The 27,332-nt window shown below is 37.4% G+C and overlaps 1 protein-coding gene across 9 annotated transcripts in view; it reads right to left on the bottom strand.

Moving 5' to 3' along the window:
• Positions 1-7,189: 7,189 nt before the first annotated feature.
• The window catches only part of PPP6R3 (protein phosphatase 6 regulatory subunit 3), a 50,404-nt gene continuing 30,261 nt past the window's right edge, over positions 7,190-27,332 (bottom strand). For 6 of the 9 annotated variants that reach the window (XM_041481295.1, XM_041481292.1, XM_041481296.1 and 3 more), the window contains 12 exons: positions 24,811-24,926; positions 24,284-24,369; positions 22,991-23,077; positions 21,301-21,398; positions 19,274-19,328; positions 18,471-18,601; positions 17,722-17,840; positions 16,237-16,390; positions 15,053-15,159; positions 13,966-14,116; positions 10,607-10,729; positions 7,190-8,648 (listed from right to left, as the gene is read on the bottom strand). In XM_041481295.1, coding sequence (XP_041337229.1) covers positions 8,597-8,648; positions 10,607-10,729; positions 13,966-14,116; positions 15,053-15,159; positions 16,237-16,390; positions 17,722-17,840; positions 18,471-18,601; positions 19,274-19,328; positions 21,301-21,398; positions 22,991-23,077; positions 24,284-24,369; positions 24,811-24,926 — 1,279 coding nt within the window. In that variant the 3' untranslated portion in view covers positions 7,190-8,596. Of the gene's footprint in view, positions 8,649-10,606; positions 10,730-13,965; positions 14,117-15,052; positions 15,160-16,236; positions 16,391-16,978; positions 17,103-17,721; positions 17,841-18,470; positions 18,602-19,273; positions 19,329-21,300; positions 21,399-22,990; positions 23,078-24,283; positions 24,370-24,810; positions 24,927-27,332 lie in introns of those variants that run through there. The other 3 variants (XM_041481294.1, XM_041481299.1, XM_041481300.1) reach the window with 3 other exon arrangements.

The raw sequence follows: 27,332 nt of genomic DNA, 5'->3' as shown, positions 1-27,332 counted from the left end.
AATCTCAGTTTAATGACTTTTCAGACCTTTTAACTTTTAACATATGGAGCATTATAAATTCCCTGGCAGTACTTCAGTACTACAGCCAAGACTGCTGAGTTTTTGTTTTAATTATTAGTTAGTAAGATTATTCTGGTGTACTTCATTAAGAAAATTTTTTTAAAATGATTGCAAGACAAAACTGTTCATCTTTTTCTTCCTTATACTTTCACAGCCACAACAGTCAGATTTATATTAGTGACTGCAGTGTGATGTGCAACTGAGGAGTTTTACTATGCTGTTACTTTGCTGTGTGTGCTCCAATTTTGAAAAGGGGCCATTTTTTCCCTTTCCTCGTTTTGGAAGGATGGCTGTGTCTTTGAATATCACATTCACAGCTGTTGGAGAACATACCACTACTACTGATTATCTCAGGTTGTAAATAGCTCTAAAACTTGATGAAAATAACATAAGCTTTGATCTCAAAAACATTTAAGCACTCATCTTTTTAACAGCTCTAACCTATTACAAATAAGTTTGGATCTTTTAACTAAACAAATGCCTTCCTTTAAACATACTGACAGTAGTAAAATATATTACAGAAACTGATCTAGAATCTCTTAAATACTTAAAATGTATATTGAAATGCATCATAGGGAAAAAAATGCCATGAGTGAGATGAGTGGTCATGTTCTGCCTTCTTATTGTATTACAACTTGGCTGTGCAGCTCAGAAGGTTTTGAAGAATTGGCTATTATTATCTAAGCAAATTGAACTGTGCAAAACCTCTCTGAACTTCATATCCCACTCCATTTTATTAATTTCACTTTGGTTCAGAATTTTTTCTTCTTTTTTTAGCATTTGATTTCTTCAATTTCTTCTCCTGACTCTTTGTTTCATATTCTTCCCTGATTCCAGCATCTCAGTAACTATAATTTTGGTAGGTTTTACTTATTTTCAGTCTCCCATAGAGGAAAAATACATCCTTATTTGGATTTCTAGCATTTTGTCATTTCTCAAGAAGTTAGTGAGGGCAGGGAGGAAAACTAGAGTAAGAATTTAAGCATCAATGATCTTAATTATGCTGTATGAAGTCAAGTTAAACTGAGCTTTCCACAGAGCATGTGACAGACCCAGAGTTCAAGCTGGTCTAGAATGAAGTGAAATTCTAGTCTTGGTTACAAGGATTTGTATAAAAGATATTTTAATTTACCTCTTTCAGCTTTTACTTAGCAGCCATCACATCTATTCAACTTGTAACATCTATGAAAAAAGAACTTTTACTTCATAAACACCTATGTCTTGAGTATGTGATTTTTGCAGTCCTGATAACAATTAATTCTATCTTCTCACAATCCCAAATAGTTCTGTGTAATCTTCCACGATACATCAGGCAAAAGAGAATGACAAATGTAATACTGACAGGATTTTTAATGGAGAATAGGGAAGAGCTTTCTGTAAATAATTCAAAACCTGCAAACATTTATCTGTCACCCTAATTGTTATTTTCATCCTTTGACTGTTAAAAAAAAAAACAAAACCAAAAAACCCCAAAACAAAACAAATTCTAGCACTGGTTCCTTTTCCTTTATTTCTGTAAGAAATTATCCTGATAAGACATTTGGAGAATAAGGATACAAACCTCTTCTACTGAAAAGCATTGGGAAATACTGACATGGATTCTGCTCTCCTCTTTGCTTCTTAGACTAAGAGCAGTTTGTTTCAAGGTTCAAGTATTATTCTTGTACGATTTCATCCATTCCCTCCTCAGCCACCACAGAAGCTGCTACGGCAGCAGCAGAGAGTGACACATTCAGTAAACTGAACACCTAATAAAAGCCTGTCAGCTTAGCAGTCAGCCTCAACACAAAAGCTGTAGCCAATAGAAATGCTTATACTTATTTCTGAGTTTCTAAGACATTCTTGGAGGTTTGTAGCACACATCAAAGCCATAGATTGTTTATAAACACGTCATTCTTGCTCCATTAGCCTTTCTGCTCTGAGGCCAGAAAAGCTTTTTTGTCACAAAAGCATACAATGAAGATTGTCAGAGACAGCAGTATTCAAGCAGTGAAATACTGCCTTGTGTCAAAGCTGGAGCAAATCCAAAGTCCAGAGGCCATACTAAGTCCTACCGTCACGTAAGTGCCTGTGGAATAACTTGAGGACACTGGCTGGACATTACAATAGTCACAAAAATAATCTTAAAAATTAACTAAAAATTAACTCTTTCAGACATGCCATATAAGTCATCAGTCATATCTTTTATGAGTAAATGAAGACTAAATTTACAGTCCTTACAGCAGGTTTAGACAGAGGAAGGTTTCACAAGACAACTGATGCTAACACAAAACCAGTAACATTCTAATTTTGTCTAGCAGCAGCAATCATTCAAGTTTCTGAATGTTCACATTCCAGAAGGCCAGATGTCACTACATAACACACAGCCACACCACGAGTATAAATTCTGAATTCATTACACAACTTATTCAGAGGATTTCATTAGTGTCTATTTTCTCCTCCCAATGCAACTCACAACTTGTCTTTATCTTCATGAATAAGGTGCCACTGGCATCACTGCCGTGAACTATGAAAAAACTCTCCCAGGAGCCCAAGGCCATTTGAGGATTCTTGTTTAGAGTAATCCATTATTCCACAAGCAGACAGACAGCCAAAAACATCTCATTTTCTTTCTAGCTCACTGAAGCACTGCAATGACCAAAAAGTGAAAAGAGGCCTTGCCTGTGAGATTAAGAACTTCAAAAGGCCTTCTCCTGCAATCAAAGTTTTGCTAGTTCCCTGCTTTTTCTTTCAAGCCAGTATCTTGATACTTGAAAGCAATTACTTTTCCATTTGAGTGTTGCCTACCTGTAGCCTTTTGCACACTTGTGAACACAAGGACTTCTTGCTCCCAGTAAATGTTTTAGTGTGACTAGATGATCTGGTTTCTGTACAAGTGTCACACTACACCACCATCTCTTTCTTTATTCCTTTTCAGATACTTGGCACAAAAATGTACCCAGAAGTAGCAGCTACTCCTCTCACTAAAGGATATGGTAAGTCATTTAACACATAGTCCATACCTTCTCATTTGACCAAGAAAGGATACTGGAGAACAGCTCAGATGGAAGAGCACCAAGCATGCACATGCACAAACTCATGCTTAACATCACCTTTGCCCTGCACTTACTTTTACACTCCAAGTCCTTTCCTGAGTTACTCCATTCTAGATTGAGATTGTAACAGAGACTCCCAGTTTGATATGCCTTACCACAGGCTCAAATGTATCAAGCAGCTGGACTAAGAGAGGATCAGACAAAAGCTGAAGCTTGCCTGACACCAGAGGCACCAGTTCCTCCTGCCATCAAGATACCTCCAGGCTGGCCAGAGACCACTGACAATGTCTACACAGGCAGACACCAGCCTGAAATGCTTTAGAATGGGCTGTAACTGTGCACAAGTACCGCTTCATTCTTCCTGGTATTCTACAGTTCAGTGCACTCTGGAAATGCACCACAGGCACTGCACCAGCCACGTTAAGAGAATGTATCCTACACACTGATGTGCATGCACACAGGTGTGAATTTATAGATATTTATTTAAATAGTTCAGTTAAAAATTGTCTTCAGTGCTTGTACATAGAAACAGAAATAAGTATGAATTCCATGTGAATTGTGTAACTAAAGCTTGAAACCATTTACTTACCAGGAAGTCACACATCACTTTCCAAGTTCAGAGATTTGTCTTTGAAGTAGTTCAAACTAGACAAGCAAAGTACTTGGGGGGAAAAAAAAAAAAAAAAAAGTGGCGCACTTTGTCAGCCCTTTTATCTTTTCAAGCTGCTTTATTCTGAAGGGACTAAAGAGAAACAACAGGGCCCCACAGTCCCATGAATATCTCACAGTTCCTTGTTACCACCTTGTTGGTCAATATGCACAGTCCTCCATGGCTCACTCCAAAGCAGAGCCCTTCTCCTCTGAAAGCACATCTCAGAATTGTAAGTCTAGCAGTGACTAAAGAAAGACAACCCATTTTAACAAATAGCACATTAACAAATGTTTCACTGAAGACACAGGAGGAAAGTGCTTTGGAGAACTCCCAACAACAGAAACAAGGTCACTTGGGGTTTTTTGCTCATCTTAGCAATCTCATCTGATATGAGAATCAGTAAAAGACAGTAAAGATTTTTTATCTTTCATTTGAAAAAACAACAGAGGGATTTCCCAAACACTCAGTTCTGCTTGGTGTAAGAAAAAGAAGGTTTTATTTGCATCATCTGCAGTCAGGCTTCAGTGCTCTTGCAAAAGAGCCAGGCTAGTGCATTACCCAAGGTGAAATTGTGACAACCTTTGGCAGATAATTGATATAGATAAAGGGAATCTAAGAACCCTTCCCAGGTGAGAAAGACAGAAGTGTGGCACATAATGGAGTTTAAAAGCAGACTTAACTGATTCCTTGATCAAGTCCAGGTTCCATCTGAAAAAATTATGTCTATTAGATCCTTGAGAATCAAACACCCACCTACCCTAAATATCATCTACAGATCAAAGTAGTGAGACAACCAGAAAAACTTTCCCTGTGCAAATGGGCAAGCATTATATCTCATGGGACGTGAGCAACAAAATCTGCATAACCACAGCCAGGCAAGGTGTAGCTTTCTTACTCTGGGTGGCTGTATGGCAACAGAAAATCATAATCTAAATTACAGTTTTCAGAATCATGATTTAAGACACAGAAAACACAAGATCATAGGAAAGCACCAACACCATACACAACTCAAATCCAGAATGAGGCCCTGGAATCAGAATTACAGTATTTAAGCTATGGCCAGAAAGACAAAGGGAATCCCCTCTCATTTTGCAAGGTACTTAATGACTTAGAGAACACAAACAGAAAAAGTTCCTCTCCCCAACAAAAAAGAGGGAAACACTAAGCCCAGATTCACCTAAAAGAGAAATTCTGAAAGATGCTATCAGCAAAACACAAGGTGAAGTCTGGGTTTTGGTGCTTTAGCTTGTGGCAGCAGAGTAAGAAGTACACAGATTTCCTTTGGATATCATTAGAAGCATGACATCCAAGTCATTAACCAACACTAAACACAGGGCAAATCACAATTTGAAACAAGTAACAGAACCTGGTCTGAGCAAGTCCAAAAATGTAATGAACTCTTATAACTAAAGGAGACAGAAAAATGCATCTATCTTTACAGTAAGAATATTTTTTATTTTAATTGCATTACCTTGATCTCCTTCCATGCTGTAACCTTACACACTCAAACAATAATGGAACAGGAAGATGCCAAATCCTTACCTGCTAGCAAGTAAGATGCAGAAGCTAAAATACAGATGTTAAAACCTTTACCAATAAAAGGCATTTTGCTGCCACAATAACAGCCATTTTCCATCCTGGTTTGGAAAACAATACAGACACTTTCATAATGAAACTCAAAGCACTTACACTACACTAGAGAAAGCACTATTTATTCTGAGACAGAGGTGATTAAGTCTATTAATAGAGCCAGTTATATACTGTAAGTACTTCCTGATATAACTGTATGAGACATATGTCAGAAAATAAAATCTCCAAGGAAATTAATACTTTAAAATTTAAACAGAAAGGTAAGCTTATAACGAATGACAGTAAGAATCTGATTCATCTTCCTCACAAGTCTCCTCAATGGCTTTCACACAAAGAATGAATGTCACTGTAAGTTTCCACAGAAGTATGCAGATGACAACACAGAAGTCACTGTTTTCAAGAGGTAGATACAAGGTTTAATAGGTGCAAATATGTAGACTTCACTCAAGAGCATGGTCACACGGGATTCCATGTACAATGACATAATGAGATTGTTTCCACTATCCTGTTATCTTTTCAGTGAATTAATAGTAATGTTAGTCAAGATGATGACTTATGCTTTTACTTAAATGGAACAATTTTGCTATAAAACTAATTCAGGGCTTACACTTAAAAATAATGATTTCACTGGTCAAGAAGGCATAATTCATCCACTCTGTCAGACAGGAAGAGGCAATGTGGTACTACAGATATTACTGGTCTAGCCACTTCTGAAACATACTCTTGCTTGAGTAAAAATCTTTTACCAGAGAAATCCTAAAGGTTAAATCCACTGCCCATTGATATCAACCGACATCGTTATTCCTCAGTTTCAAGTGACTGAGCCTTGAGCCATTTCAAAGAGCACTGTGGAATGTGGCAGCGGACAAGCCTTTCAAAGCAAGCTCATTTCATCCCAATTGCTGCTAAAAACACTGTAGAAATTCAAACCTGTACAAAGGTATTAGAGACTTCAGTCCATGCTGCAAATGCATTAAAATACCTCCTAAAAAAGACTCAAATTCCATGGTATGTAAGTCCAATCTGATTAAACAGGCTGGGTAACAGCCATCCAGGACTCTTGCAGTATGTTCAAAGCTTTGTAAGGCTACGTGAGCAACAGATCAGCAGCAGGGTAGATGAAGGATGGCAGAAGAGGTGTGTTTACACCCACCCACAGACCCTCCCCTCCCTCCAAAACACACCTCCAATGCTTTCAAGTTACGGATTCCTCGTGCAAGCAATTGACTGGGTAAAGCACACACACTTCCTCAGAACAGTGGACTGATATGACCGCCTGTGAACAGAAGGACAAGTACAAGACTGCTGAACTGAAGGCAACAGGGCCCAGATTCAACTTCATCTACTGTGTTCTCCAGTCTTCATGGCTACAGACCTAAATAAATCAATTTTTTAGCAAGGGGCAAGTAGTTCCACTGGAAAGGACACAAGTTTTTCTCCTTACAAGCATCAAACTTACACAAACCGACTTGCTGCTTGCCTGTATTTGGAATTTCTACATGACTCCAATTCATGTGTCAAAATAAGCAGTTTTGTTTCCAAAGCTACTTGTTCGGTGACAGATCAAAGTGACAGGAGGACAGCTGCCAACCTTAAAGCTAACACACAAAATGGTTTTGGTCAAGCTGATCTGAAAGTAATTCTGAACTGATAAAGAAAACTTAGAAACTGACTGGATTCCATAATTTATAAAGTACAAATAAAAGGGCAACCATAGTTACCAATTCCACTTATGATATTGTGATTTTACCCCTTCATTTTCACACAACTGATCACTTTGCAAAAGCTTCCTAGGACAAGTGCACTGAACCTTGCCAAAAATGCAAAAGAGAAAGCAATAAGGGCAGTGACATACATGTGGGTTTTTTATTTCTGTACGCAATGTAATGTTTAGGCACGTTGTTTGGGACGCCTTCTAAAATAAATCATTGGCCATTGTTTTGAATATCCTTTTGGCTTTAAATACTGGTCAGGAAAACAAATGATGTAAAAAATAAATGAGTATGACTATTACAGAAACAAAAATGGTTTTGCGTCTAAAAGTGCAGGAGTATTTTAACCCTTTCACCAGACAATGTGGCAATATACAGTATATTGCTTCTGTTTGTTTGAGAAGGCTGTTGGAATTTTACACTGACATAGAAAATTATAAATTACACAGAATTAGTTTCCATAATCACTATATATATACACAAACCAGCTGTGAAAAAACTGGTTCAGAACATACAAATGAAAGCCTCACACAGATCAGTACAGTGAAATTACCAATTAACATGCTCTGCTGCCAAAATTTGTATTAAAAACACTATTTACTTTTAAAATGCAGGTACTGTAATTACATTAGCAGCATGAGCATTTCTTTTACTTGACTTGTCTAAAAGGATTATAGCGTTTTAAATACGCAGATTGTTCTGAAATGTTCCATTGTATAATGCTTGGTATTAAACTAAATCTTGGTGAACTGTTTAAAGGCAGGTGAACCACTTAAACACAACAAGCCATGTGCACTCCAAATATTCTAGTGTTTCACCTGGAAGGTATTGTTTCAAGCAAACTAGACTTAACAGAACATATGGCTTTACAGTAACATCAATTTGTCAACTAAGCTGTTGCAATAAATACTTAAAATCTCTACCAATAGACTTACATTTTTTGATCTGTTTAGAACAATACAGAAAACAATTACCAATTAAAAAACCTGTTGTAAAATGTTGAACACCAAAAAATTCTTATTTAAATCACTTTTGTAAGCTAAACCAACCAAAATAACATTTATAGGGCATTTCAGTTTCAGAAAAAACATGAATTTTCTTTTTCTTTTTTACAAGGTGAAAAATGTAAGAAAACTGCTAAATACTTTGGTCACACTAATCGTCAAATAGTTATGTCTCAAATACATTAGATTTTTGTATTCACTTTTTTATAAAACTATTCTTACAGCCATTTTAACTATAGTAACACTACTGTCATCATTACACGGGTAGCAAGATCTTATTTCACAGGCCCCCCGTTATTTAGAACAATACAATATAAACATACGCAAAAATTATTGGTATTTCTCAATGTGCAATATTTTTACACTTATGAATTTCTGTACAATGTCTTAAAATCTAGAATATAAATGTTGCTGGTCCTGATTCCTTGCGAAATTAGTGCAGCAGTGACTGGCTTCAACAGGGTCTAGATGATATCCTCAAGAAACACTCGAACACCTGGACATCAGTTCTTTCTCTTCAGCCAAGGCAGTAGACACCACATATCATACAGGGCCATTAACAGATGTCTCTCCTAAATGGGTGTGTTGATCAGTCCTAAGAGGCCAAAAAAAGAGATATAAGTATACAAAAAAGATCAAGGCAAATTCAAGTAGGTGCAATAAAAACTAAATCAAATACTGACAATCCTGGATCCTGTGTAGCAAAACCCGTCAAGTCAAGGAAGGAAACGTGTGCTAGTAACATGCTCATCCCAATTATCTTCTGCAGTCCTGCATTTCTGGAGTCCTAATTTCCTAATTAGGCACAGCACTCAATTAACTGAGCACACCACTGAAGAATGTGTGGTTTTCATTAACTGATACAGTAAGTGATCTCCAGAGATGTGGTATCTCAGAATTACTAATAAAGAGCACATTTCTGATACTTATCCCAATCTTATTCTGAGGCAAAATATGATACCAGGAGTATTTAAGATTGCATTGGAATGCCAGCAGCTAAGACACAACAGGAAAAAACAACAGCATCTTAAAAAATTGTTTTAGTTATTAATCTAATCTACAAACAGCCTTTCACAAATACTTTGAATGTCAGTCCATTAGGATGAAACGCTCACGAAGCATGGAGGAAAATGGACAGCAAACCTACAAGAGTGAAAACAGTAGCAGTAGACACATTTCTAGATAAAAGTTTAGTGTAAACATGGGCTCAGTTCCTCTGGACTGGCACACAGAGATCAAACTAATACATGAGGACATCAAAAATATGCAAGCAACAGAGGCAAAAAAAAATCTCAACTTCCATTCAGTGCAAGTATATGGAATACATTTGAAGATTCTCTAAAAGAATGCAAATACTGCTTCAAACTACAGATGAGGAAAGTTACCTGTAACTCCTGTTCTCTGATGGTGGACATCACAGAGAAGCCACTCTGGGGTCCGTGCTCTACATGCACATGACCAGCAGAAGCCCCCTAGCTAGGTATTTGGCTGCTAAGCTCCAAAAACACTTTTTAAAAAACATATGTAAACATTAGAGAAAAGACAGACAGCACTAGACAAAAGCAAATACTTTTTAGAGAAACCTGGAAGGTAAGAAACAAATGCTGCATGGACAGGAAGTGTGACAGTCTGCACAACCATCGCTCACTTATTAACTAGAAAAAAGTCCAGGGCTCCTAGCCAAGATTACTCCTGCTATCCACCAGCCAGAGACCTACCTAGGGGACTCCTTCCACTAGTCATACATACATGGAGCCCCAAAAGCACCATTAGGTTTATCTTGGTATCTATCCTGTGCTTATGAGGATCTACTGCAACAGCCACCTTTAGAGAAAGTTCTGAGCTTTGCTGAAGTCAGCAGGATTAAGTGGAAGGAGGTCCTTGAGATTTTCCACAACCTAAAGGCAATCTAGCAAACTGCTAGCTCTGAGAACCCTCTGTTGGTTCAGACAAACATCTTTGCTCAAAAGATAATCACCTAGTACCCAAGGACTTTTTCCCTACAATGTAATGCTTATCAATGTTAAAAAATATTGTCATAGTGATAAAGACAGCATCTCTAGAAGACACTATGGAAGAGTTTTTGGGTTTCCCACTTGAAATATACAGGGTTGTTTTTTCTGATTAAAATCCCCTTCTTGATCAATTTTGAGATTTATGCAGAGCTGAAGAAGAAAGGAGCTAGTTAAATACTGGCTCATAAACAAGTCTTAAAAACCAGAATCTAAATTTGTCAAACATGCTTACATCTCTTTAATCTATACAGGGTACAATCAGAACATGCAGTAGAGCTCTGTGCATCCATTCACTATTCTAACTTGTAACATTGTCACAAAACAGAATGGGGATATTTACAACTCCCCGAAAGAAAAATACACCTTTGATGACTCAAGAGTCTTAGAAACAACTGAAAACTCAACTTGTGAGAATTTAACAATATAAAAGCAAGCACTTTTTTAGACTGAGCTAAACTCAATCTCTTTAGATCAATCCTATTAGAAAAGCACACAAACTGCTATTTAGAGAATTGAAAGCATCCTTGAATACAGTTACCTCTGTTCTGGACTGCTGTTAGTAGGCTGAAGACCTGAAGGGACCTCTTCTGCAACCTCTGTATTCTCTTCTACTACATATTTACAAGAAGGATCCTGCGAGGTAGTCAATTTTCCTTCCTCACTTAAAAAACAAAACAAAACAAAAGCACATCGTTATTTAATGTATTTAACGTTGAAGTTTATTTATAGGGAATTTCAGGCAACAGGAGAAAACTGAGACGGGTCCATATTTCACATGCAAATGGATTTTAAGTTATGACTGCAATATGAAGATCAAGCACATGGCTCTAGACTTCACAAACACCTAATGATGCACCGGTGTTTACATCCATTAAAACTTGACCGGATAAAAGGGCAGGGAACACAGTGATTGCAAATAAGATCAGAAAGGAAAAAAGGAATGTATGTGATGCCTGAAGTGGTAACAATCACGAGCCTTTACTATACATACCGATAGGATTTCAACACTCTGAAGCCAGAAGAATGCAAGAATGGAAGAAAGTATAAAAGAAATTCAAGATTCCCTCAGAAACCGGCATTAATAAAGTCTGTCCATGAAACATACCAGCAAAATGATTAACTCATCACTATTTTGCATAATAAACTCCCTAGTAATTCCACAGTGAATGCTATGTGTGGGGTACAAAGACTGCAGCCCAATCTACTTCACAAACTTCCTCTTGTAGACAAAAGCAGACAAAGTTCAGCGATAAAGCTGTGCACTCACACTATGTAAGACAGTACCATGTAATCAGGCAGCCTCAAAAGTCATTAGTGAACAAATCTTCTGGTTCGCCTCTAAACCCAAACTTTTCTGCCTCTCTATTCCACCCTCTTCCACCTCAATCACACCATTATGAGTGCACTAAAATACAAATTTGAGCATATATACCTGCAAGAGATAGTTATAAAGTAGCTCTGAAGTAGACAAACATCAATCTTATACCTCTGTAGCAACAAATCTATTTATTCAAGAAGTGCCAATCTCCTCTGCTGGTTTTCTTCCTATTCTCACAGTTCTCCTTTCCATGGATCCTTTAAATTTCAATGAATCCTTCTCTTTTCTCCTTCTATCCTGCAGAGCCTGCAAAAATACTGTCTTTTGCATTGCAATCTCTCATCAAGTTTTCCCCATCTAATCTCCCCATCTCATTTGCCTTGATACTCTTAGCATTCCTTCCAAATAAAATACTTGTCACAATCACCATTGAAAGTGATGTCCTACGTTTTTTTATTTTTTAAAGAGGCAGTCTCTGCTGGCATTCTTCCTACTTGTTCTCCACTCTAAACTAAGTTTAGAAATCACATTTTTGTCCTTTGCAGCTTTCCACAAATTAACTACCACACTTATAAATCCCCTCAATGTTGACTTCAACACCATCAATTTTCTATTGACAGAAACCTAGACAAAGCTGAAGTCTGGAAGCATCCATTTTGAAAGGCAAACAGGCCAGAGTAGGACTTCCCCTCACTACTCTAACTGTCCCTTACTTTAGACCTTTCCCCAGCAAGCTGGTTTAAAAAAATGCTACTTGAGCATTGACTCCATACGAAGCTGCACAGGTCTATCAGAGTAGAACAGTCTCTGCATTGAAGACCCCATCTTTGAGCCCCCTTGTATGTTCATCTGACATTTACCTTCCAAATCAAGATCCAATACGTTTTCAATATACAATAGGCCAGAGTGCTGTGGAATCTCATCTGGGCTCTGTTTCCCATAAAAGATTGGACCAGATAAACTTTCAAGGTCCCTTCTGACTGGGGCAATACTATTATACTGCCTTCCTTTGCACCTCTATTTCCTTTTAACTACAGTTCTAGCAGGCAATTCCATGAAGGGAGGCAGGAACTATCACCAGATGCTGTCTCCTCATGTTTTCGCACCAGTATCACAAGTCACACAACCTTAAAGTGCATGTGAGCTAAACTAGTTTAAGTAGATGTTTAAAGACACCATGGATAACTAACCCAAATTTGTGAACATCTAAGAGTGAAGACCATGTAAAAGCATTGTGCAAAAGACAGCAAACTGGAGAGCAGACACATCATTTACTACATCAGCAATGCACTATGGATGGCTTCACATGACATCGATCTGCAAGGAGTCCCAACACCTCTCTGAAGTGCTGTGGTTCATTCCTGTATGAATGCCATTTGATTTAGAAGCACTGTGCAGTCACAAATTTTCCCTCCCCTGAGCTGAAAAACCAACAGAAGTTGAGTCACTCAGACAACTGAAAGGATGGAATCAAGAGTCACGGAAAGCTGTTTAGTTTTCAAGGGCTATTCATTTTGGATAGCTCAGGAATTATCTCCTACCACTTCTCCTAATGAAGAAAATTAATTTAAACAACAGGCAGCGTAAAGAGTAACACTGGAAAAGTTTCTTATACTGGAATTGACTTGGGGTTGGTTTTTTTAAGCGATTTCCAAGACATACTGACAATTTCTTGTTAGCATTTAAAGCTAGAATAGGGACAGATGCTAGGAAGTTGTTCTAGAAGAACGAGAAGAGGGCTGCATGTTGAAATGCTTTAGCAGTGTGTTCCAATTTGTCAGCATCAGGGTAGAGCCAGAACACATCAGCCTCAATAAAGGCAATATTTTTTTGCATGTCATACTGTTTGTAGCCTCTGTTTCCCTACATAAATATTTGATACTAAACAAAAAGCACTTGATCATTAAATCTGAGATCACAACATCTTAGTAGATGAGATGGAGTAGACAACACTGAAATGTGCTTTATTCTCATAAAAGGACCACAGTGTTGATGTAATATACAACTTGACCATGTTGTAAGACACTTATTCCTGAATCTTTGTATCAGAAGACAGCAAAATTAAGAAGTTGTTCTTCCAGTTATTCTAGAATTCCATATGCCACCTGTAGTCCAGAACAGATTTAACACCATTGTGCATACCACCTACAATGATCACCCCAAGTGTCTGATGAGCTACACTCAAAAGCAGTGCCTGGCTGGCCCTCAACTTCTGCCTTCCATCCTCCTGGATGAGAAGAATGAAATTCCAATCCAAATCTAAGAATTCCATGCAAAATTTTAAAAGCTTAGTTTTGATGCGCAATGTTAAAAGAACTGTACATGAAAAACGCACAATAATGTGCATCAGGGACAAAAGCTGAGTCAGTTCTCTGCTAATAACCTTGCACTGAAACTAAGGCTTGATAAGTAAAGTCGCATGTTACAGCAACTAACTAGAAGTCAAATTTCAAAACAATTACTTTGAAAGGTTTCTAGTATGCCTCAGGAATTATCACCTAAACTCTCTTTGATGATACAGTGTTCCATCAACAGTGCTCTATTTATTACATGATGGGAAGACAAACAGGCATTCTTACCTTTTGAAAACGGCGGTTTCAGTTTTAGCATCTACAGTTAGGCTCAGTGTCTCCTTCATGCTGCCATTCATGACTGTCTCGGTTACCTTGTCAGCATTTTCCACATCATCCTCTCCATCTGAGCTGGCCTCCATAGCAACACTTCCTGGGGCTGTAGGAATAGACACAATTTAGCATATGGCTGGTTATGTTTCTATTTCATGTGCAAGCACATAAGCCAATATATCAAGAATGGTATTTGGGCAGCTTTGCACACTTCTTGAATTCTTCCTTACAGAGAATGTCACCTTTCTGCAAGTGCTGCATAGAGAGCATGACTATTACCTACAGCTGGTTTACGGAAAAGCCACAGTGTGTAGCTTTTTTCATTTTGACTGACAGTGCTTACTGCAACAGCTTTGCCTAAACATGACCTTAGTAGGATTATGGTGACCAATTATTTTTCTGTACAGTCAAATTCATGACAAGTCTATACAGTACAAATCTGACTTTAAGCTTCTGAGTACTGACAGATCTTTGGGATGTTCAGTGTGCCTGGATTTCTCACCTGCACTTCTTGCTCTCTCTGGTAATAATAGACACAAAAAAAGCTCATCAAAATATTTTTGTCCTTTTATCATTTCAGACACGTGGAACAAACAATTAGGGCATGCATAGTGAAGGCAGCTTTAGAAAGGAATAAGCAGGAAGGAGAAATTTGAACACATTGAGGCTACCGGCCTATTGCCACACAGGTCAAGACTGGAGGCTACCATTCTTTTTGGGCATCAGCTGAGCTAAATGCTGACAAAAGTGAGAAGATTCTCTAACAAAACAAACTTACAAACTTTGTTTCTTTGTAATGCTTTTCTGATCATGATGTGCAAACTTTTTAGAGGGATCAGTAACACTGGCTCTTGTTTTAAACTGGAAACTATTTTAAACGGTTCATAAATTCTTTGAAAAGTCACTTTTAATAACTGCCAGAACAGCAGCAGAGCCAGAGGGGAGTCTAAACCTAAAATTTTAAAGTCCATGGAGATTTTTCTTATGTACAACTCCTACGGCCGTGACATTAGCATTTGGAAATACAGTGCACTTTACTTACTCTCCAGCTGTGTTGTAAGAGTAGTTGCATTTGCACTCAAGGGATCACCTGGATCTGTGTTTGTTTCCATTTCCACAGGAGAATTACTTCTTAAGGAGTCTTTTGAGCTTCAAGTAGAATAAAAAAACTTTAGAAACATTTCTGAATAGCAAAATAAAATGTTCTTAAAACATTATTAGTTCTCTATGAAAGCTGTAAGGCCTAGAACTACTGGAACTGAATTAAGCAAGTTTCCTCTAAGAGTGCTGGAAAGACATGCTAAATACAAGTTTAGTAATGCAAAATGCAACAGAACTGAGCTGAGGGTGTTAGATGGTAATCTTATTTTCACTTGATTTTGTAACATTACAAGTACGAGTGGACATGTCCCTGGTAACTAAGGCATACAGGTATTACCAGCTCCTTGCAGTGTTTCCAAATATTTTTAACTGTTTTGCTAAATGCATTTTTCCAATTTGATAGTTCTCTGTTGAGACTGCCAGTGCAGTCATGAACCACTAAAAAAGTGATTTCACTACTTTATTTTATATACAGTACAGCTACAAGTTTTTCATTTTAAAGGAACTCAGATGACAAGATTTGGCCACTTGAAAAACATATCACCATTTACAGAATGTCTCTTCTATCCAGTAATGTGGCAACTTCAAGTCTTCACTTTCTTATTTTGATTATCTATTTACCTGCCACAATCATGAAACAACACAGTTTTAAGTTGGGAAAAAAATCATACTTTTATATCTGAGCTGTTTTAATGCCCAGACAGAAAGTCAAAAGCCAAATATATAAAAGCAAAGTCTTCCAATATGAGAAGGAATTAGTTCTTGACTGCCAATATTTGGCAACTCAAAATTTACTAGATGTGTATGTACCTATCTATTTAGGTACATACACAAGACTTCAGTAGAGTGTAAAAGTTCAATCCAAAAAAGAACAGCATTATCTTGGGTGTTCTCAAAATCATGCAGAACTACTTAACCTAGTTATCACAGCTGCATAACAATATGAAATTTTAAAAAACCCAAAACACTAGTACCCACTCACCCTGGACAGGGAGATCATACAGACACATGCTGCTGGAACACACAACGCTCTTCAGACACTTCCCATACACCAGCGACACAGGCTTGTGTAGAGATGGACACCCCAAGAAAAGCAAACTCACCCTGAATAACTGACATTCTTACCTCAAAGAGGATGTGAAGTCAGAAAAGGAAGCCCAGCCAGTTTCTTTAGCTGGCACAGTTGCTTCAGTACTCCACACAGCAGAGCCAACAGAATCCAGACTGGCACCATGTGCAGTCTCCATGGGAACATCAAAGTTTGCTGACCAGTTAGGTGCTGGAAAACCATCACCAGAGTCATTAGGAACAAGTTTCTATAAAGAACATGAGTGCACATATGCCTAACACTGATTCCCTCTATGTACATTTCATAAAGAGAAGCAAGATTCATAACTAGACTTGAAAAGCACATGCAGAAAAATCCTGTACATCCTGTTAAAAAATTAATGTATTCCCTAAAAGGAAAATTCTGCTAGTAAGGCAGAATTTTAAGATCAGTAATTCAGAGTACTCTGCTAAAAAAAAAAAAGTTTATCTGAAGAACAAAACTAACAAAACATATTAAATCACAAGTACATACTGCTTTATCCTTTAAATTAACCTCAATATTTGTTACCATTTTTCATACTAATTTCTACAATAATGAAAATCACAAACGGTTTTATCCCTTTTTTAGTTTTTTCAAATAATTTCTCATGCACTAACACCACTGATAAATTTCAGAAAAGTTTAAGGCTTTTTACAACTTAAAATATTTATTGATATTGTAAATTTGGGAGCAACTGTGAATAGCATCTAATTTAGGATAGGTCAATTCAAAAAACTTCACCTACCCAAGGGAAACATGTTTTTCATTAACACTTACATACAAAAAAACAGGCTGAAAAGGAAGCTCTGACTAGCAATTAGAAATTCCAACCCAGGCAGATATGGGAGGAGACCCACATGGATCAAAACTTGTTTGACACACAGATGCCAACGACACCAATCTGACAAAAGAAAAGAAGACCCTTAACTTTTCCTTCTAATTTAATTCCTTACAGTCTAGATAAACACAGGGCTTTTACTTACAGACATTGCCAGTTTAACAAAAGCCAGTTTAGTCTGACTTGAATGTGAAAACTTTTCAACCTATTACATCAGTTAAGATTCCACATAAGAGTCTCCTGATGCATATCTTTCACTCACAATTGAAACCAGAACAATGCAAGTTCACTGAGCTTCTGCAGGAAGTCTTCTAAAAGAGCATTGTTAGACAAAAAGCTGGTCTGAAAGGCTTCCAGTAAAAATACTATCTTTTGAGTTTGGATAGTAACATATCAGGTTTTTGTAGGCACTCAGTATTTATAAATGAGCATTTAATCCTCCCCTTTCTGACTACTCCTCCTTTTTTAACTCTTGAGGAGTAGAATCACGAATTTTAGAGACAATAAGTAATTTAAGACATGTAAGGAATTCAAACTTCCCAATATGTGCATGCTCTGTGGCAACTGGGAAGGACTAAGACAGTTGGAATAAAAGCAGTCAACAAGGAAACTCATACAAAATCAGGCTGCTAGATCTAACAATTGCCTATAACCCAAAGCACCAGGGAAAAAAGTTACGTACGTTCACTTAAGTCTACTTCCATTTTGTCCTCTGTATTGGCGTGGGATTCGAACAAGTCTTGTTTAGTTCCATCCTCTTCTTCAGAATCTGTACTTTCTTCACTGTCTGTACTGCCCGAGCTTCAAATACAAAGAGAGAGTTTACATTCTGGTTTTAGTATAACACCCTGAACACAATGCAATACTGCAGATTTTCAGGCTAGAGAGAATTACAATTATTTCTGACAGATTACTTGAGGTATAATTTTCAGCTCTTAGTAATCCCCTCATTTATCGCTCAAAGAAACAAGGTTTAAGATTTTTCACTTGATCACATGAAGAGGCTTTCAGTAGATTTTGAGGGAGGCTGCACAGCCCTGAGTTTTGGGGACTAGATGCTCCTTCCACTCAATGCATTTTCCTTTGTTCACAGCCATACTGGTACTGTGAGGACAGCAAGGTCTAACAGAGGTGTGGAGTTGGGCTGCCTTGTCCAAAGCAAGGACAGCAGGGCCAGTTTAGAAGCAGAAGGAAAGAACATACAGCAGGGAAAAAAAACAAAACAAACAAGCTACAAAACCCAAAGTGCATCTTCTGCAAATTATGGCTGGAAAACAAAGCACTAGAGCCACATCTCCACTAATTTCTCCACAGAATGGAAATACCTAGTTATGCTGGACAGTCTGTACTAACAGACACACTGAACCAGAGGACAGGTGTATTACTGCAGGCTCACTACACTGCTGTTTGGACAAGGAACACCCTTCTCACCTGGAACGCCTCTGGGACTCTGGTGCAAATGCAATATGTTTTTCTTCCCAAATGTCTTCTTCATCAGAGCCACCATCATCAAACTGCTGTATCCGCTCCTTACAGCATGCCTCAAACAAGGCTATATTGCCCTAAATACAGCAAAAGTATAAAATCCATATTACTTTAGCAAACATCTTGAAAATACATGACTATTCTGAAGAAAATCTTAAGCATTTCTCTAAATACAGCAGCAATCCAGAATGTCTTAATTTAAAGCCTGTCAAGAAAATACACAGTGCTGCTTGTTTTACTTGGCTACTAACAAGATGAGTGGACCGAAGAACACTTAGGGGCTTCCATCATGTTTAAAAACGGGATGTGGCAGTGACCCCAAAGAGCTTTCCAGACAACCCGGGCACAAAGTACTCCAGCATTATTTTCTATAGTGGGTCATTTTAGTTCAACCAACAAATAATACTGAGGTTCAGAGACTGTGTCCTTACTTTCCTATCATTACAATCTTACTAAGGATTTAAATAGCTTCTAATCATAAAGTACAAGTGTGCAATATGCACAAATCAGATCTAAGTCTAATCGTAAACCCAGTTATACAAATTAGAAGCAATTCTGCTTAATACTGATCAGAAGGAAAAAGAGTGCCTTCCAATTAGCAAATTTCATTATATGGGAATCAGGCAGGATAAGTATTTTCCAGTGATTTCCACATAAAAGGAGTAAATATAACCACTGCCAAAACTTTGAGGTCATGCCAAAGCTTAAAAGACAGTAATTTTTCTCATAATACCGGAACACATACTTACACTTTCATTTGTATTGAGGGTAAAGTTGATGTCTGAAACCCGATCAAAAGAAACACTACAAGAAAAAAAAGAAATGTACTCAATAAAACAGGACTTTCTATTGTGACATAAAGACATTTAATTTCTGTTTGGTTTCTTATATTCCAGTAATCTAAAAACAGAAGATAAAAGACAGTCTCCAACACAAAACACTCAAAATTACACACCAAGGAGACCTGTCATTCCTGTGATTTTTTTTAACCATTAAATACTTTTAACAAAAATACAGAACACTGCCATCTACAGTTAGGTGTATGCAACAAGCATAACTGAAATTATATACCCAAATCTCAAATACTGTATTGCTATGCCCTGGAAAAAACCTAGACCTAAAGATGCCTAACCTCTACCTACATGGTAGAGACTACGCTCTACCATGATATACCTCAAAATCCTGCAAATATCTGTGTCTGCAGTTCTTATATATTTTAACTGATTTCACCCTTCTATCAAAGGACCTTTTCAACAGGAAGGAACAAATCAAAAATAGTATCAAGTTCTGTTTCTTAACAAAAGAACCCCAGAAATAGCTTTTTAACCAATCACTGAAATATTTTCCTGAGCATAACAGTATATATTAAGCTTGACACATCTTTACATATCAGAAGAGTTCATATGCTCTTTGTCTAGTCATGAGTGTATTCAGGAGAGCACACATGACTCCTCCTCTAATATTCATTGCATTCCAAAGCAGGGAATAGGTAAGGGGTCTAAAGGAACCTAAGTTGTGAGTGTGACTGTATTACTGCATGATGCTATGCGGGTAACTTAAGAGTGTGATTGATTCTTGCACAGAAGACATAACTTCAAAGTAACTTCACCTACAGCTTAATTCAACTCATGAGTACATCATCAGTGTACCTGTCGTAAGTCTTGAGACCTCTTTATGTAAGTAGTCATCTTCTTTCTACTAAGAGAACAGACTTCCAAAGGCATCAACTTAAAGGAATTCCAATTCCTACCCCTCCCAAAATCCACTTGCTTCTAACAAAGTTAAGGAGCATCCTGTGTTACTTCATGTATCGTATCTTAATCTCTTAATCTCAGCCGGTTCTGTGGTGTAAAAAAGCAGCAATGCTTCTTGGATGGAAGACACAAGCTTCAGTCAGAACCACTCACTAAACATGTCTTATAGAAGAGCACTGAGATTATTATAAAAACACCCTTCTAAAAACCATCTTGAAGAAATGCTTTTTATTCCTATCTGCATGTTCTGGCATCCCAAGCCATGAAATCTTATAAAAACAATGATGAACTTTACCATCTCCAAGAACCCCTATTCTCCCCTTTCCCCTTTAATGCATCCACTTACAAAGAAATATACCAGCTTTTCTGAGGGGTGTTTTCTGTTGTGTGCTGGTTTTTGTTTTGTTTGGGGATTTTTAACCGGACCAAGACTGTTCTCATTTCCTCATCTTTCACCTAACACTATTTGTAGAAATCAGTCTTAACTGCCTCGACCTTATAAACAAAAGTAGATTTACAATTCCCTTCCTCACTCTCCCCTACAGAAAAGTACACTCAGACATGCTGTTCCTCTCATCCTTTCCAGGAAAACTCAGAAGTAGAGCTATTCATCTGGTCATCAACCAGGGGAAAAAATCCACTTCGAGACAGAAAGAAAGTGAAAGTGACCCAAACAATATTAGGTCAACAGAGAGCCATAGCTGTCTGTTAAAAAGACTCTGTTAAAAAGCAGTGTTATAATTCAGTTTTTTTGTTCACAAGCACAGTGTTCTCAACATTGGCACAACCAGAAGATTAGAAAAAGAAGAGAAGCTATTGCTTCCCTCTGTTCAGGGAGGCTTCCATTAATGCACACAGATGGCACAAAAAGACAGGACTCATTGGCAACTGCTTCACATCAGTAAATGCTTGTACTTTCGTACAAGCAATACTTTGTATCACCAGCAAAACCACAGTCAAAAACACAGTCAGAAAGAAAACTCACAAGACTATAGCCAAATTCAGTGTAATATTATACTCACTTGCCAATGTCATCTTGATCAGCAAACTTCTCATCGTTGAAGCCAAACTGGTCAATAAAATTGGACGTCATTTGTTGCATCTGATAATCAGAAAAGGCCTGGCAACCCCAGGACCAACGACAGTGATATAATGATTCTACTAATACTCTAAAATCTATTTGCCCATTTTGCTTCAAAGAAATAAAAGTCTATCTAAACTAAACATAAAAGCACAGGAAAAGGATTTGTCTTAACCTCTGAATTTTGAAAGGTAGCATCACCTACAACCCTACTCACATCGACTGATTTGAAAGCCAATCTAACAGCTTTCAATAAAGAAGTTAAATCTGTTAACATTAACCAGCACCTTTCCAAATGCACCCCAAAGAAACAGAGAAAGAACACTATATAAAAGAAAAAGCTGTCTTTGCTCAAAATAACATGAAGTTATATATAGTAAGCACCAGAAAAGTAAACTATATATAGATACTAAAGTATAGTTGCATATTTATTATGCAGGTATCACTAGCAAAATCAGTCTCAGGCCCACACACCAGCAGCATCTATTAAATATCACAAGAATGAAACCATTGAACATTTTACATCTCAGTGCAGTGTCACTGACAAAACTCTGCTGGTTTTTTAAATAAAGATGAGTGTCAACCGCCAGCAGACTGGTATATACACTAAGGTACATGTGGGCAGCATCTATCCCTAACAAGAGCTTTTGTCTCTTATTTCCCAGGACTGTAATTAAATTATAAATTACTACACATCCTCTAGGGACTTTTAATAATGTTATTTCCATGTGTAAAGTCAGCCAATGCTAAGATATTCTAGGAAATAAAGCTGTCATGTCAACTCTTGGTTTCTTGCCCAGGTAGCTGAGGGGACACAGTATGGTGGTAAAGTTGAACAAAGTGAATATGGAAAGAAAACAAAACAATAATCAAAAAACCCCAAGTTTAGATTAAGGCATTATGAAAATTGAAGGAAAAAGAAAATATATATAAAAGGAGGAGGTATACAGCAAGACAAACTTGAAAGAAGCAGCACTGGACCATCTGCATTTCTCCAGATTAACTACCTGGAACTGCTGGGATTGCCTAGGCACAGCAGGTCACTAAGGGGATGCATGAAAAGCACAGAGACATTAGAAGATCTTACTTTCTCACTAAAGCTGCTAAAGATAGCACCCAACTTATGAAGTTTTTGTACAGGTGCACCTTATAGGTACAAAAGCACTTAATCAGATAAAAATGCATCAGATTCTTCACGATTGAGCCACCCCCCACAATTCAAACTTAGACAAGCAATTACTTAATATAAAAACTACAGAAAATGCACAAAATACCAAAGCCAATATTAGATTAGGTAGTTACTACACAGCTGTTAGTGTGATCTGAAAGATTTTGGTTAGTAACCCCGACAAATAACGCATCTAAAGCATCTGATTCCATCTAAGTGATCTATTGGTAATCTTGTGCCACAAGGCTCCCACTCTTTCACTACCAGCAAAAGAATTCAGAGAGATGCTTATGAGTCTAGTAAGACACAGTTGTGTGCATGCACACATGCCTAGGTTTTAATTTTAATTTTCTAGATTTATATTTGCTTGTGAGAGAAAATAAAAGTCCCACTGCTTTTTAAAAAATACTTAATTTACTTTTACAGAAAAAGCAACTTAAGCTGTTAAAAGAATTCAACTCACCTGCTGTAAAGAAGAATCCTGTGAGAACCCAGTTTCTTTAAAGTCTATTTCATCATCACTAGAAGAGTGAATGTGGCAGGTAGTAACCTAGACAAATAAACTGGGTCATTGGCATGGTAGATAATGCATTGGTTTTGATGTCAAAGTCAAATAAAATAAATTGTTTTAATGCTTTGTCTTTCTATCCTACTGAAAACTGCAGAGTTTGGAGGTAAGTTTTCAATTAAGTTTTACTGTTATTACATCAAGTACCTCCAAGCACATGATTATGCATCTAAAGAGCCAATTAGTGCCATTTTTCACAAGCCTAAAACTCTTCCTCTTTACATGATCCTTCTTTTGGTCTTAACCAAGACATCATTTCTACCAAGAGGAAAAATAACATTCATCTGCAAGCCCTACACACTTCTTTGCATTCATAGGCTCAAGAAAAAATGCCATATGTACATCTTTTAGCCCTGTTCACAAGTTGCCGTTTCAGATGAATTTCCTATTGTTTCTATTGACACCTGCTAACATTATGCTCTAGTTAATATTTATGTTGAAATAGTGAATTCAACAATTAATTATAGTCCAAATAACAGAACACTAGCAGAAGTTAATGAAGCCACATGCAAAGCATGCATTCCTGGAGTCAGGTAAAATAAAATTCACTAATTCATCTGCTGACATCAGAAACTGCCTCTGCTTATTAAAGTCTCCAAATGACTGCTCTTAGACTGTATTTTTAACATGGTTACACAAACCTCTTCTACTTGAGTTAAGTGTTTTTCCAAAAGTGTCATCACTACAACTGCATGCAGAAGAAAATGTGCATGCAGTTGCACATGTGGCAGGTGCACAACAGTAAGCAAAGTTACTTAAGCAAGGTCAGTAACACAGGCAGTGGAATGCAGGTAGCAGTCTTCTGTTAAACTTGTACTGGGTCATTTACATCCTGTAGAGAAAGCACCAGCTCCTGCACTTTTAGTTTGTACTCTCAAGTAGAGTGGAGTTTTCAAGGACACGACCTTGAAGAGGTAAAGAAATCCTCCTCCTTGCCTGGGATTACCTACACTAGGTAATGAGCCAGTTAGCTATTACAAGCTGATCGTCTGCATTATGCCTGCACAAATATTAATGATATGGCTTTAGTTGAAAAGTAAACTAAAGAATTATCAGCTCCATAACTCAGCAACTAGAGGGACTCCTTAAAAGTACACTATATTTTGGAAGACTGACAGTGCTGCTTACAAAAAGAAACTGTCCAAGTAAAGCAGCAGCAATTTTCATACCTTACCCATCACTACTTACCAGATCCACTGTATTCCTCTTGTTGGTTTCTCCTAAAGAGCTTGTGCAGAATGTTTCCCATCGCTCTCTCACCTCCTCTGGAAGCTCTAGCACAGGAAACAAAACACCAAACCAATTAGAAACTATCGACAATGAAGCATGACTTAATTTTCAAATATTTTTTTCTGTTCTACCAAAAATACTGGTATGAAAATATACATCCTCCTAAACCTTGACCTAAAACCTCCTAAACCCATAAATAAATATACAACCTCCTAAACCCATAAATGTAAATCCATCTAGAAAACAAGTCCAAATGAAGCAGGACAGCACCACTTTGCATCTATTTCAGGGAGCATTAACACTCTTTGCAATGAAAATACTTAAGCATTTGTTTAAGGATGACTGCTTTAAATTGAATACTTCAGAAGTAATCCAGTTCTTTTTTAATTTAATCCAACAGCTGCCTTCTAATTTAAGTTTGCTTAATATCCTCAGCATTTGATAATGAAAGCCCTGAAGATAAAGGCAGCACCATGAATGAATACCTTTGATGAGCTGCTGGACTAGTGTGCTGTTTGGCCCCTTATCTGTACTGTGCACAATGCAGTTTGCTATCCTTGTCAGGTGACCCATGTAGCCGTGCCTTCTTCCTCCTTCAGCCCTGCAAGAGACCAAGAGTTCATCTGCTGCACTCAGAGCGACTCCGACACTGTATGTTGTTGTAGAACACTGCCAGAGTCAAGATGGTACACAAGACAATGGACTGGTGCTCTTAAGTTAGATTTGCATCCTAAAACCACAGGTTCACAAAAATATTTAAGAATTTAAGGTATCAACTGGTTTGACCTCACTGAGCCAGTTTAGGAGACTTAACAAGAACATGAAGTACCAAGAAGGACATACAAGTGTTTGTACTGCTTGCGTGTGTGTGTAGAAAGCAAAATGCATACAAAATAATCAAAATGCATTAGCAAAATAGTGACAGAATTAGCAACTGATTCAGAGCTTCTAGGAAATTCCTGTTGCTGAGAGTATTTTGCAAAACCCAAAACCACCAAATATTCCCTCAGAACTTTCAGCCTATGATCAAAAGGGAAAAGCATTCTTAAGTATGCTTTAGTATTTCAAGGCTTCTTAGCATTATATGTAGCATACCCATTTAAGTCAGGGTCATTGCTTTCCTGAAATTTAGGAACAACATTTATATGCTTACCAAAGCTAAAATTACAAAGCCATTTAAATAACTCACATAGAACTGCTCTGCAGAAACAGGAATTACCTGTTTGAGTAGTACTCTGAACACCTACTGCCAGTTGGAACCACTCTAAATCTGACCAAACAGAGATCATGAGAGGTCCAGCTTGAACTGATTCTCTACCATTTGGCTACAAGCCAGCCAAACTTCTGCTGCAACAGTTTAAGGTTTTGTGTTTAAAAAAAAACCAAGAAAGACCCTCTCACCCAGCCAGAAAAACCTCCCATGACTGCAATCTTTGTAAAGTGACAGCAGCTCATGAAGTACCTTATGTTACGCAAACACAGATCACATGATTTTATTTTCCACCATCATCTAACATATGAGGTAACTGAAATTATGTTATGTCTATGCAAGATATCATGAATAAACTACCACAGTGTTTACAGCTTGCTTAGGTAGCAAGCACATTCAAAATAAGCAGCACATGATAATAGCAAAGGTTACAGTTTCTAATACAGGATATGACCCAGAGCACTTCTATTTGACAAACTAGACTGACTTGACATTGCCTAGCCAGAAAGTCTGGAATACAACTGTATCTTTTGTTAGCAAATGCTTATTAATCCCAGCGAACCAAACCACTTTTACTATGTCCGATTTTTACCAGCAGAAAGCAGTCACCCTTAAGCTTCTAGAGCTGCTTCAAATAACATTAAGTGACAGAATACAAATGGACTAAAAAAATACCCATTTCCTGAAACAGCTAAGCTAAAAGTACCCTTAAAGCTTTATCTTTTACAGCTGGAGACACACCTCTACAAAACTGGATAACAGAGTGAATTTATTGTAAGTCTGTTTCCAGATAAAAGCACTACCTAAGGTATGAAACACTATTTTCTTCATTAGTATTCCCAAATGTAAGACTAAATATTTAATTAAATCATTCATATAGTAAGCACTGGATCAAGAACAGTCTTATCCAAGTAAAACTTAAGTTTTACGTTGGAATTACAGAGAAAACTTTTCATATTTCTCTCCTACGAGAATCTAACTGCCAGTAAAGTAGGCAATTCTCTATAACCTCAGGAGAATTGCTGTAAAATGACATTCAGGAGAGCATGTTTTCTACAGTTAAATTTAGCACATTCCTTTTTCTATTACGCTCCTCTTCACCATCCTCATTTCCAGGTCAGTTACATTAGCCATATATTTACTATTAGATTCACTTATGATACCAATGTTTTCGTGAGTGCAACAGTCTCAACATTCCATCAAACCAGCAGCACTACCCCAGTTAGCCAATTCAATATTTTGACAGGTCAGAACTAACATTTACTGTTCAGTACCTCCAGAGCAAAAATTATGTGGCCTTCATGAGAACATTTTACCATCTCAGGTGACAACTGAAGATTTTTTCTACTGCTACAAAAACAGTTTCAGACAGCATTAGCTACTTGAAGCTTACATCCTTTAAACACAATTTTAGAAGTCTATTGCTGAGGAAATTTGCTTTTACTATTTAGGAGTCTGATGCTTCCCAGTATGCAATATGCTTTGATGCGTTCACAAGTAATTCCCAACTGCTTACTGGGGAAAAGTAACTCCTGATCCCTAAAAACCTACAGTATGTTTATGTACTCAAACATGGGTAAATTTTCAAGATCAGAGTAATATCTTATACATGGCAAGAATGACAACTCTCGTGCTCTCAAATGGTCACAGGAAAAAGAATTAGAATGCTACTAAAAAGTACAAGAGAAAGCTTTAATTAAAATATTAACATACAGGTGATTTTAGAACTGGCTAGATCACTTCTGAATTGGTTATACATTCATTTCACCACTCAAGTCTTATTTAGACAATTGCAGG

This window comes from Pyrgilauda ruficollis, unplaced genomic scaffold (genome assembly GCF_017590135.1).
Source record: "Pyrgilauda ruficollis isolate IOZ18807 unplaced genomic scaffold, ASM1759013v1 scaffold55, whole genome shotgun sequence".
NCBI classification, from domain to species: domain Eukaryota; kingdom Metazoa; phylum Chordata; class Aves; order Passeriformes; family Passeridae; genus Pyrgilauda; species Pyrgilauda ruficollis.
Note: the sequence above shows the minus strand (reverse complement) of the source record. Positions and strands in the feature narration are given on the sequence as shown.